General features: G+C 34.8%; 1 protein-coding gene across 1 annotated transcript in view; it reads left to right on the top strand.

Moving 5' to 3' along the window:
• The window catches only part of LOC131988052 (ribosome quality control complex subunit NEMF-like), a 19,540-nt gene extending 7,729 nt beyond the window's left edge, over positions 1-11,811 (top strand). The window contains exons 14-33 of the mRNA XM_059353054.1: positions 228-291; positions 631-719; positions 1,351-1,454; positions 1,966-2,028; positions 2,419-2,531; positions 3,550-3,607; positions 3,701-3,759; positions 3,839-3,956; positions 4,677-4,917; positions 4,997-5,039; positions 5,612-5,661; positions 5,838-5,959; positions 6,029-6,063; positions 7,452-7,529; positions 7,619-7,837; positions 8,170-8,205; positions 9,678-9,784; positions 9,878-9,921; positions 10,023-10,102; positions 11,596-11,811. Of these exons, the coding sequence (XP_059209037.1) occupies positions 228-291; positions 631-719; positions 1,351-1,454; positions 1,966-2,028; positions 2,419-2,531; positions 3,550-3,607; positions 3,701-3,759; positions 3,839-3,956; positions 4,677-4,917; positions 4,997-5,039; positions 5,612-5,661; positions 5,838-5,959; positions 6,029-6,063; positions 7,452-7,529; positions 7,619-7,837; positions 8,170-8,205; positions 9,678-9,784; positions 9,878-9,921; positions 10,023-10,102; positions 11,596-11,673 (1,801 nt within the window). The 3' untranslated portion in view covers positions 11,674-11,811. The remainder of the gene's footprint in view (positions 1-227; positions 292-630; positions 720-1,350; positions 1,455-1,965; positions 2,029-2,418; positions 2,532-3,549; positions 3,608-3,700; positions 3,760-3,838; positions 3,957-4,676; positions 4,918-4,996; positions 5,040-5,611; positions 5,662-5,837; positions 5,960-6,028; positions 6,064-7,451; positions 7,530-7,618; positions 7,838-8,169; positions 8,206-9,677; positions 9,785-9,877; positions 9,922-10,022; positions 10,103-11,595) is intronic.

Below are 11,811 nucleotides of genomic sequence, written 5' to 3'. Positions count from 1 at the left end.
TATTACATCACATGACCTTGTTCTTGTTTTTGTTCTTGTTTAGCTCTGTATTTTTAAATGTTGTTTTGTGTTATGATTGTCTTACTCTGCACCTTATGCAGTGGCACTTCCAATTTCGTTGTATAGTTGCCTATATAATGACAATAAAGGCTATTTGATTTGGTTGATTTTGATTTGAGATGTTTTTTACAGTTGACGGACCTTGTCATTGTGTTGTTTTTTTTTAGGTACTATGACTTCAAACGCAGTGCTGAGAAGAAGGAACATAAAACTATTGAAGCAGCAGATAAGGTGAGGGATGTGTGTGAATGACAGTGTAGGTTTGTCTTTCTGTCACTTCCCACCAGATTTTAAGTCACTGTGCTCTCTGCTGGATGAACTGTGTGATGACACCATTTCTAAATTACCAAAGCACCTTTTTTCTTCATTATATTTTGGAAAAATAACAAACAAGTTTATATCGACACAGAAGATTATGGTAACAAATTATTATATGATCAGCAAAGAACATCTTTAAAATCAAAGCAAGGCCTATAAACTGGCCCTTTTTTGCTTATTGCATTTAAACACTTGCAATTATTATTTTTTGCATACTGTTCAAATTTTCTTCCATTTTCATGTCATTTCAAGGCCATGAGATCTGCAGAGAAAAAAACACAGCAGACTCTGAAAGAGGTTCAGACTGTAACCACCATCCAGAAGGCCAGGAAAGTCTATTGGTAAGAAACACATCACCATCTGTCAGTGGTGGAAGAAGTATTCAGATCCTTTACTTAAGTAATAGTACTAATACCACACTGTGAAATGACTCCACTACAAGTAAAAATCCTGCATCAAAACTTACTGAAGTAAAAGTACAAAAGTATCAGCATCAAAATGTACTTAAAGTATCAAAAGTAAAAGTACTCGTTATGCAGAATGAACCCACTCAGATTGTTTTATATAATCGTTTTATGTATTATATAAGCAAAATGTTAATATTGTCAAGTTAGTGTTAGCGGTTTCACTACTTAATATACTGTTATGTGGTTTAAATGATAAAAATGTGTAATTATTTTAAATGTATCATGTTTTTTATGTTGCATCCCGATCTGAAAAGTAACTAAAACTTTCAGCTAAATGTAGTGGAGTAAAAAGTACAATATTTACCTCAAAATGTAATGAAGTAGAAGTATAAAGTAACATAAATGGAAATACTCAAGTAAAGTACAAGTACCTTAAAATCGTACTTAAGTACAGTACTTGAGTAAATGTACTTAGTTACATTCCACCTCTGCCATCTGTACACATAAGGATTTAGACTGTGATGCAAGTCTTTCATTCTTTCAACCATTTCTCTCCTTTCGGCAGGTTTGAGAAGTTCTTGTGGTTCATCAGCTCAGAGAATTATCTCGTCATTGCAGGAAGAGATCAGCAGCAGAACGAGATGATCGTCAAACGCTACCTCCGGGCAGGTAAGGAATGGACTTATATACACACACTTTTACCTTTTAACCCTCCTGTTATGTTAGTTTCTCAGGAACAGTAATAAGGTTCGTGGGTCAATTCAACCTGGGGCATGTTTATTCATCCAAAACTGTCAAAACATTTATAAACGTTTATATTTCATTAATAACTCCATTACTAACCATTTCAATCAATAGTTAGTGCAATGGTGTTCTTTACCTCTCACAGATCAATAAGGTTAAATGAGGATAATTTCGTTTTTCATAAAAAATGCATGTTAAAACTTTTTTTTATGTACAATGGACAGACCTACATATAAAATATAATGGTTTTACATGACATTGATTTTTTATTTATTTTAAATGAAAAAAATATATATTTTTATGAAAAAATACTTTTGACTATTCTTTTTTTTTTTTTTAGATTTTTAAACTTTGAAATGGGTCAATTTGACCCGCAACATACTAGTTTCAAAAGTACTTTCAACCAGATCTGATTTATCTCCCTTTACCTTCTCAGGTGATGTCTATGTTCATGCTGACCTCCACGGAGCGACTAGCTGTGTCATCAAAAACCCCTCAGGTAAAATCTGCACATTTCCATCCACTATTTAACCTGATGTTTGTGTATATACGTGATGATTCATATACCACTTATACTATACTGTGTATATCTCTGCATATATTTAAATATATGTATTAATTGATATTCATACTACTACATGCAACAACTTATTTAACCCAATTAACATGCTAAAATATTTTTTGTCTCCAATGTGCAATATCTGTAAAATGTAACATCATTTCAGGAAAACAAACAAACACAAAAAAATAATATAATAATAATAAATGCCAAATAGCAGAAATGTATGTATATAATGTGTATAGAATGTATGTATTATTGCTTATATTCTTATCTTATCTTATCTTATCTTATCTTTTGCGTCTCTGTCTCTGCGTCTTGCTGCTCCAGGAGACCCCATCCCTCCTCGGACCCTGACTGAAGCTGGCACCATGGCTGTGTGCTACAGTGCTGCTTGGGACGCCAAGATCATCACCAGCGCCTGGTGGGTTCATCATCATCAGGTGAGTCATCAGGATCAAGCTACTAAACCAGCTTTACATACTGTATGTTTACAGATGGGGGACAAATTAAAGCACAAATCAATGTGAAGAGTCTTCAGAACAGCTCCAGCTGCTTATTCTGTAACATAATAGTACCCTGTGGAGTTTTCTCCTAAACCGCCTTATTCATTCAGTGTTTCATCTTATATGTATCTTATAATATGTGATTTATTTGTGGAATTTCCAACATGGAAACAACAATGCAATGCACAAACCTTTGCATATATGTCTGAATCACTGAAATCAAAGCAAACATTTTTTAGAATGAGATCAACTTTGGCAGAGGTAGAAATGATTCTTAAACAAGAGGGTTTTATCAACAATATAACCACAAGAAAATAAATAAATAGAACAAAAAACTATTGAAGATTCATCCAATAACATGCTAGACACATTCAGTGTCTCTGACCAAAATGCATTGTAATAATAATTAAAATAACTTTATTTATATAGCACATTTTAAAAACAGCAGCTTTAAAAGTGCTTCAACAGAGATCAGTTAATTAGAAAGAGAATGATGCCATAAGGCTAAAACAATCCTTACATTAAAAGAAAAACAATGAAAAACAGAGCAGGAATAATCACAAGACATTCTCAGTTACACAGAAAATGAAAGATAAAAAGTGAAGAAGTAAAAAGGAGTGGTGAGATAGAAAGCATTACATAAAAGAAAGTCTATAAAAGTGTGTTTTAAGAAGTGATTTAAATGTTCTGTGATTTTGTAGTGCACTTCCTTCATCACTGACATTTGCAAAGCTGTGTTTTATTTGTAGATATTCAAAATTGTGCATTGCCATACCATGTTTGCTAATATAAAAATAATCATAGTCTTAATCCTTCCCTTCACTGGTGCATTGCGTTCTTTGGTTAGTTTCACATAAACAAAAAAGAAACTTATAGAAACATTTCTTCATAATGCTACAAGTGGAAAAAACTCCACAGAGTAAAAAACAGTGTTATATCTCTTGTTTGTGTTCAGGTGTCGAAGACGGCTCCTACTGGAGAGTATCTGACCACCGGAAGCTTCATGATCAGAGGTATGACTCACTAAAATTAAAAGTTTATACATATAGTTTAAAATATGAGACCTCTATCTGCAAATGATGAACATTTGATGTACTTCTCCTCAGGAAAGAAAAACTTTCTTCCGCCTTCTTACCTGATTATGGGCTTCGGATTCCTCTTCAAGGTAAATATCATCATAAACTGTGAGTACATCTTTAACTCTTTGTGTTCAAACAATTAATTTCCACGCTTGAACCGTGCAGGTCGATGAGCAGAGCGTGTTCCGGCACCGAGGGGAGAGAAAGGTGAAGACCGTAGAGGAAGACATGGAGGACGTCACAGCCAGAGCTGCAGAGCTGCTGGAGGGAGAGGAGCTCATAGGTAACACACACACACACACACACACACACACAGGCCGTGTTTCCACTAGGGGGAAAAGTGGCCACCGGGAAAGTCTCAGGCCACGCCCTCTCAAAGGTCCGCTCACTCTGCGTGTCTCCATTCCATTGGTTTTCTCCGTCGCCAACTGTGCACAACGTCAGCAGCTGATCATAAACAAAGCAGCATGGCTAATTATGCACAGCGTCTCCGCTGATCATAAACATAGTGATCGTGAATTAACCGGCATCGCTAACTGTGCACAGTGTCCGGTGCTTGTTGTAAACAAACAGAGATCGCTAAGTGAACACCTCCTGCAGCAGCACATACACAATGTACTGCTACAGAGCTAACTGTAGCTAACTGCCGCTAACGGAGTAAGAAGCAGGGTTCGTACGGGTGCTTGAATTCCTTGAAAATGCTTAAATTGTAATGTATTTTCAAGGTTTGAAAAGTGCTTGAAAATGCTTGAAATTCTTACTGTATTTCTCTTGCAATCTGACTTTAGCAAACTGTACTTTTGGTTGTTAAAAGTGTAAAACCATCGCTGTTGGTATGGTTGAGTGAAATTACCTCTTTTAGCATGTAAGTACTCATCTAAAACATGCAACTTACAACCGTTGTACACACACACACACACACACACACCCCCACACACACACACACACACACACACACACACACACACACTCCAGTCAGGTGCTGATTCTGTTGTCTGTGCAGGTGATGACAGCAGTAATGAAGAGGAAGGAGCAGGAGGCGACGGAGAGACAGAGAAGGTCAGAAAGGGGGTCGAGGGGGACGATGGTGCTAGTGGAGACCTGGCAGCTGTTCCTGAGGAGGAGGACGACATGGAGGCGGAGCTAGAGGAGGCTGGAGAGGAAGAGGAGGTGAAGGATGAAGAAAGTGAAGAATTCAGCTTCCCCGATACGACCATCTCCCTGTCTCATCTACAGCCCAACAGGTGATGTTTCCACCTCCAACTTCATACGGTCCTCATAGCTCTTCAGGTACTAAATGAAATTGTCTCTCCTTATTTCTAGGAATACTCAGAACCCTGGTTTCAAAAAGGAAGTCACCACTCAGGTAATCAGATAGGCCACATACATTACAACTGTTTTATCTAAGTAAAATCATACAGACATTTTAGGGCTGGGCGATATATCCATATAAAAGATATATATATTTAAATGTGATATGGAATTAGACCATATCGATATAGTTCTTTTTTTTTCTTTCTTTATAAATGCTGCCCTTACTAGGGTTTGTCATATTTAATTATTTTGTAATGTTCGTTATTCTTTTCTCATATAAATATATTTATTTCAGAAAAAGATTGGCCTATTTTATTTCATGGGCTAGTTTTATTTAAGATATTTTTATTTATTTAAATGTGCACTTTATGGAGCTTTGATTTTAAAAAAGGTACTAGACAGTTTTTATATTTTACTGAAATAAACGGTTTCAATAAAACTACTTGTGATTTGTCATATTTGGCTTTGACTGAACATTTGCTCTTTCTTTGCGATAAAAATATCAGGTTATATATCGTATATTGATATTCAGCCTAAATATATCAGGATATGACTTTTGGTCCGGATTGCCGAGCTCTAAGGAATTTCACTTCATACTCTTATTTATTCATTATTTCTCTTCAGATCGAAGTCGACTCACAGGGAAGGAAACACATGACGGCCAAGCAGAGGAGGTAAACAAATAGAATCAAATACAGTAAAAATGCACGTCTTCCTGATAAGCTCATACCACAAATTTAAGAGGATTTTAGGTGCTTTCAGGTAGTGTTGAGAAAAAAAAACCATAACAAGCAGTTTGTAGAGGACTTAATTTTATTTAAGTATGTGGTGTTTTTGTCTTTGCCACTAGAGAAGAGAAGAAGAAGAAGCAGAAACAGGAAGGTTGCGACACTGAGGAGAAGTCTGAGGTTTCTTCTGCTGGATCAGCAGTCGATCAGGGATCCAAAGGAGGAGGAGGAGGAGGAGGTGGAGGTGGAGGAGGAGGTGGAGGAGGAGGTGGAGGTGGAGGTGGAGGAGGAGGTGGAGGTGGAGGTGGAGGAGGCCCCTCCCAGCCGCCACCGAAGAGGGGCCAAAGGGTATGAAAAGAGTTTGATAAGATTAAATGTTCTGTTTTCAGGACCATAACACAGCAGTACAACGTCAACAACACACAGCACTTTCAGGTTTACAAATCTTATAAAATGCCACTGAAACATACAGAAAAAAGAAATAAAACCTAAAACAAACCATCATAAATTTACAAGGGATTGGAAGGCAATCACATGTATAATTATAAGTAAAAGTTTATATATTTTCTTCATTATTCAGCTGAAGAAAGGCTGTAATTTTGATCACAAATCACATAGTTTACAGTATCAGATGCTGTAACAAATATAAGAATTATTCAAGACTGAAATATATATAACATCCTTATAGAGTCAATTTTTATAAACAATACGTGTTGTGTGTGACATGTTATGGTGTGATGTTATTTGACCATTTTTTAAAAAAATCGACATCCTTAATATTACTTTTTTTGTGGGTCATTTTTGGACATCCCATAATATGTTGTTTTTTTTTGCTATTTTTGGACAAACTATACTACCACATGTATCAACAGAGTATAACTGGACCATATTTAGCATTTTTAGGCATTTTAAAATTTGACAATTTTTGACAAAAATTGACATGCTATAGTATGACTTTTTTTAAATTATGTCATTTTTGTATATCCCATAATATAGTATTTTTTTTGTAATTTCTGGCCATATTATGCTCTAATTTGTAGCAGTTAACTATAATTTTAAGCATTTTTAGGCGTTTTAAAATTTGACGATTTTTGACAAAAATCAACATACTATAGTATGACCTTTTTTTGTGGGGGTAATTTTTGTACAGCCCATAATATAGTGTTTATTTGGTATTTTTGGACAAACTATACTACCACATGTATCAACAGAGTATAATTGGACCATTTCTAGCATTTTAAAATTTGACCATTTTTGACAAAAATTGACATACTAATTACATACTTGTATGACCTTTTTTAAATCGGGTCATTTTCGGAAAACCAATAATATGGTGTTTTTCTGTCATTTCTGGCCATAGTGTGCTCTAATATGTACCAACAAACTATAATTTACCCATTTTCGGCATTTTAAAATTTGACCATTTTTGACAAAAATTGAACTTTTTTAGGGGGTCATTTTTGGACATCCCATAATATGCTGTATTTTAAGCATTTTTAAGCACTTTAAAATTTGACAATTTTTGACAAAAATCGACACACAGCATCAGATGCTGTAACAACTATAGGAATTATTCAAGACTGAAATAACATCCTGATAAATTCAAGAGTTTTTTGGTAAACTATACTTGTTGTTTTACATGTTATGTTGGGTTTATCTGATGGCTCAATCTTGAACCTTAACTGATCTGATACTGTGATGTTTCTGTGTGTATTTCTTCCGTGTTGTTGCTCCAGAACAAGCTAAAGAAGATCAAAGAGAAATACAAAGACCAGGATGAAGAGGACAGGGAGCTGATGATGCAGCTGCTGGGGGTGAGGATCAATAAATCAGGACCTTACAGTCACTCTTATGTTCTTTACTCCACACAATAAATAACAGTAAAACCACTTTTCTTCTGTAGTCGGCTGGTTCTGCTAAAGAGGAGAAGGACAAGGGGAAGAAAGGTAAGAAAGGGAAGGGGAAAGACGAACCCGTCAGGAAACCAGCCCCTCAGAAACAACCGCCAAAACCTCGTAATGCAGAAGCTGCAGCGAAAAAACCTGCTCAGACAGGAGGAGAGGAGGGTGAGGAGGAGAAACTGCCAGGAGGAGAGGGAGCTCCTGCTGAACAGGAGGACAAGGTATGAACATCCAGTACTAGGGTCTGAGATGAATTTCAGACTATTTGTCCGGTAACTGTGAAAATTAAGATACAACCTCATTAATTTGATTCAGAATGCCAAGTCAAGTTAGAATTAGTATGATTTTAATTTGAATTTTTTTGCCACAGGTATTAACTTTATAAAGTCCAGTTTTTAGTATTTAATTTCTGATTTTTTCCAGATTTTAGAAGAAATTAAATAAAATGTGTTTATTTTCAATTTTTATTTGTCTGGTGATGTTAGCAGAGTTACCTGCCATTAAATCCACATTTCTGTTTAAAATTTCTCATCAATTGTGTCGTCTCTTTCAGGAGGATGATGTGGACCAGGACAACCCCGGAGCTGAGGTGGGTTCTGTGGGTAAATAGTTTTATAATAGAAACAGGGTTCTGATCCAAAGTCAGATTTGAGCATTTTCAAGGTGCTTTATCGAGCTTTTTCTGCAACTTATACTTGTGGTAAATTCCATATTTCTATACAGTACATATAGACGGTATATGGATTATGTCACTTCTTCATCACATTAAATTAGATTTAACTTTTAACCCTTATGCAGAAAGACTGGGTTGTTTACAGCACAGTTATAAGGAAAATACAACAAAATTTCATGGTTCAAAATCTGTCACCTGTTTATAAGTAGACATCCTCTATATTTACTAAACTTAATGCAGTTTCTAAAAATCCAAGCACTCTCAAACCTTTAAAACATTATTAAAAACCTATTTATTCTCCTGGGCGTTCAGTCCCAGCTAGGCAAGAATCCTTGGCTTTCTTTTACTTTTTTACCCTTTTATTTTTCTTTTCGATCTCTAACTCTGTTTTTGGATTGAGTTTTTATTACTATTTTATTATTTTCATTGTTTTTATTTATAACCATTTGTGTATGATTTTATTCTATTTTAATAACTGTACAGCACTTTGGTCAGCTGAGGTTGTTTTTAAATGTGCTCTATAAATAAACTTTGACTTGACTTTAAAAAAACATAGGTTCCTACGGGTGCTTGAAATCCTTGAAAATGCTTAACTTTAAATGTTGTATTTTCAAGGTTTAAAAAGTGCTTGGATTTTGGATAAAGTGCTTGTAAATGCTTGAAATTCTTACTGTATTTCTCTTGCAATCTGACTATATCCATCTATAGACTATAGATAATCACATGTTCAATGTAAAAAAATAATGAGTAGCCTATCTGAAATGAAGACCGTTCCTCCTAAAAGTGTAATACCATCGATGTTGGTATGGTTCAGTGAAATCTCCCCCTTTTAGTATGTAAGTACTCATCTAAAACATGCAACTTACAACAGGTGTAAGATACTGGAAAAGCTTGAAAATTTACCTTGAAAGTGCTTGAAAAGTGCTTGAATTGGACCACTGAAAAAGTGTACGAACCCTGTAATTAACATGCTAAAATATTTATTTCTATAATACTTTTTCTCCAATGTGCAATATCTGTAAAATGTAATGTACTTTCAGGAAAACAAACAAACACAAAAAAGAATATATTAATAATAAATGCCAAATAGCAGAAATGTATGCATATAATGTGTACAGAATGTATGTATTACTGTTTATATTCTTTATTCTGTTTTCCATATCTATGTGTCTGTATCTTGAGCTGCTGTGACAACTAAATTTCCTCACTGCAGGATAAATAAATAAATGAAAACACATTGCAATTCAAGTGTTTTCATTTGCAGCCCTCATATGAACCTTGCAGAAAGAAATAATTGAATGCATGTTAACTCTACATCATTCATTTTCACCCACCAGTAAGTTTTCGACAGCTTTAGTCTAATTTTAGTTTCCTGTGTGTTGCCTCAGGAAGCAGAGACTCTGCTCACCTCCCTGAGCGGACAGCCTCATCCTGAAGACGTGCTGATGTTTGCTGTGCCAGTCTGTGCTCCATACACCGCCCTGTCCAACTACAAGTATGTGCAACTACCAGTAGTCCTTTTCTGTGTGAGAGACAAAGTGAAGTCTGCAGGGTGAAGTCTAAATGACTCGTCTGTTTGTGTCCACAGGCACAAGGTGAAACTGACACCCGGTTCTCAGAAGAAAGGAAAAGGTAACAATAGTGATCTATTCTAATATTCTAAAAGCCTCTGATCAAGTTATTTACTGTGGAAATGATTGCCGTCACAAATGATTATTATTTGTCCTTCCCAGCTGCACGCACTGCAGTTCTCAGCTTTATGAAAGCCAGAGATGCCTCAACCAGAGAGAAAGACCTGTTCCGCAGCGTCAAGGTAAACGCTTTTACTGCATTTTTATAGTGTACTACTATGACTCTTTTTTGTGACTCCCTGTACTCTATTGAATTTTATAGATATTTTTGATCACATTTTGGACTAAACTATGACATTTGACGATTTTTGACAAAAATAGACATGCTATAGTATATTACTTTTTTAACAGGTCATTTTTGGTGATCCCATAATATGGTGTTTTTTTGGCTATTTTTGTACAAACTATACTACCACATGTGTCAACAGAGTATAATTGACCCATTTTAAGCATTTTTAGGCATTTTAAAATGTGACCATTTTTGACAAAAATCAACATACTATAGTGTGACTTTTTAAAATTGGCTCATTTTTGTATATCCCATAATATAGTATTTTTCTGTCATTTGTGGCCATATTATGCTCTAATTTGTAGCAGTTAACTATAATTGATCCATTTTAAGCATTTTTAGGCATTGTAAAACTTGACTATTTTTGACAAAAACCGACACTTTTTTTTTAAAAGAAGTCATTTTTGGACAGCCCATAATGTTTTTTTTCTCGCTATTTTTGTGCAAACTATACTACCACATGTATCAACAGAGTATAATTGTACCATTTTCAGCATTTAAAAAAAAAATTTTGAACGGGTCATTTTCGGACAGCCCAAATATGGTGATTTTCTGTAATTTCTGGCTATATTATGCTCTAATATTTATCAACAGACTATAATAAAGTATTTTTATGGCACATTTAGGCATTTTAAAATTTGACGGTTTTTGACAAAAATCGACATATGACTTTTATTTGTGGGGGTCATTTTTTGACCTCCCATAATATGGTGTTTTTCCTGTAATTTCTGGTCATATTATGCTCTTATATTTATCAACAGACTATAATTGACCCATTTTAAGCATTTTTAGGCATGTTGAAATTTGACGATTTTTGACCAAAATCGACATACTATAGTATGACTTTTTTTAAAAGAAGTCATTTTTGGACATCCCATAAAGTTTTTTTTCTCGCTATTTTTGGACAAACTATACTACCACATGTATCAAATTAGTATAATTGAACCATTTTTAGCATTTTTGGGCATTTTTTAAATTTGGCCATTTTTGACAAAAATCAACATACTATAGTATGACTTTTTTTCAGTTTTTGTACATCGCACAATATGGTGTTTTTCTATAATTTCTGGCCATATTATGCTCTAATACATAAAATAATCTGCACTACTGCTAATAAAATTATTACTCATTAAACATTAGCATATTCAATCTAAAGATTTACTGATTTTGTTTGATTGCAAATTAAACATATTTTGAGATTTCAACAACATAAGCACTTTTTTCACTGTTTTGTTGCTACTATTTTCTGACTATTCATAGATTCATCAATTAATTGTAAAAACAATTAATCTGTAATCAATCATCATTAATTGCAGCCCTAATCATTTGTTTTTCTTGATGTTACAATTCAAACTGTGTCCCCTCTGATGTCGTCTTGTGCTTCAGGACGCGGATCTTTCCAGAAACATGCCAGGAAAAGTTAAAGTGTCGGCTCCAAACCTGCTCGCTGCCAAGAAGAAATGAAACGGGTGAACTGACCTTTGGGACTCTGCCAACTTCATCTACATTTTTAGCACAAGTGTTAGAGGATCGGATCATCACCGTTCAGTTTCACTGTTTGGATATCAAAAATTTTATTTTAAATATTGATTGTGTTTGCTG

The sequence above is a fragment of the Centropristis striata genome, chromosome 16 (assembly GCF_030273125.1).
Source record: "Centropristis striata isolate RG_2023a ecotype Rhode Island chromosome 16, C.striata_1.0, whole genome shotgun sequence".
Classification (NCBI taxonomy): Eukaryota; Metazoa; Chordata; class Actinopteri; order Perciformes; family Serranidae; genus Centropristis; species Centropristis striata.
This window is presented reverse-complemented; position numbering and strand designations above follow the sequence as displayed.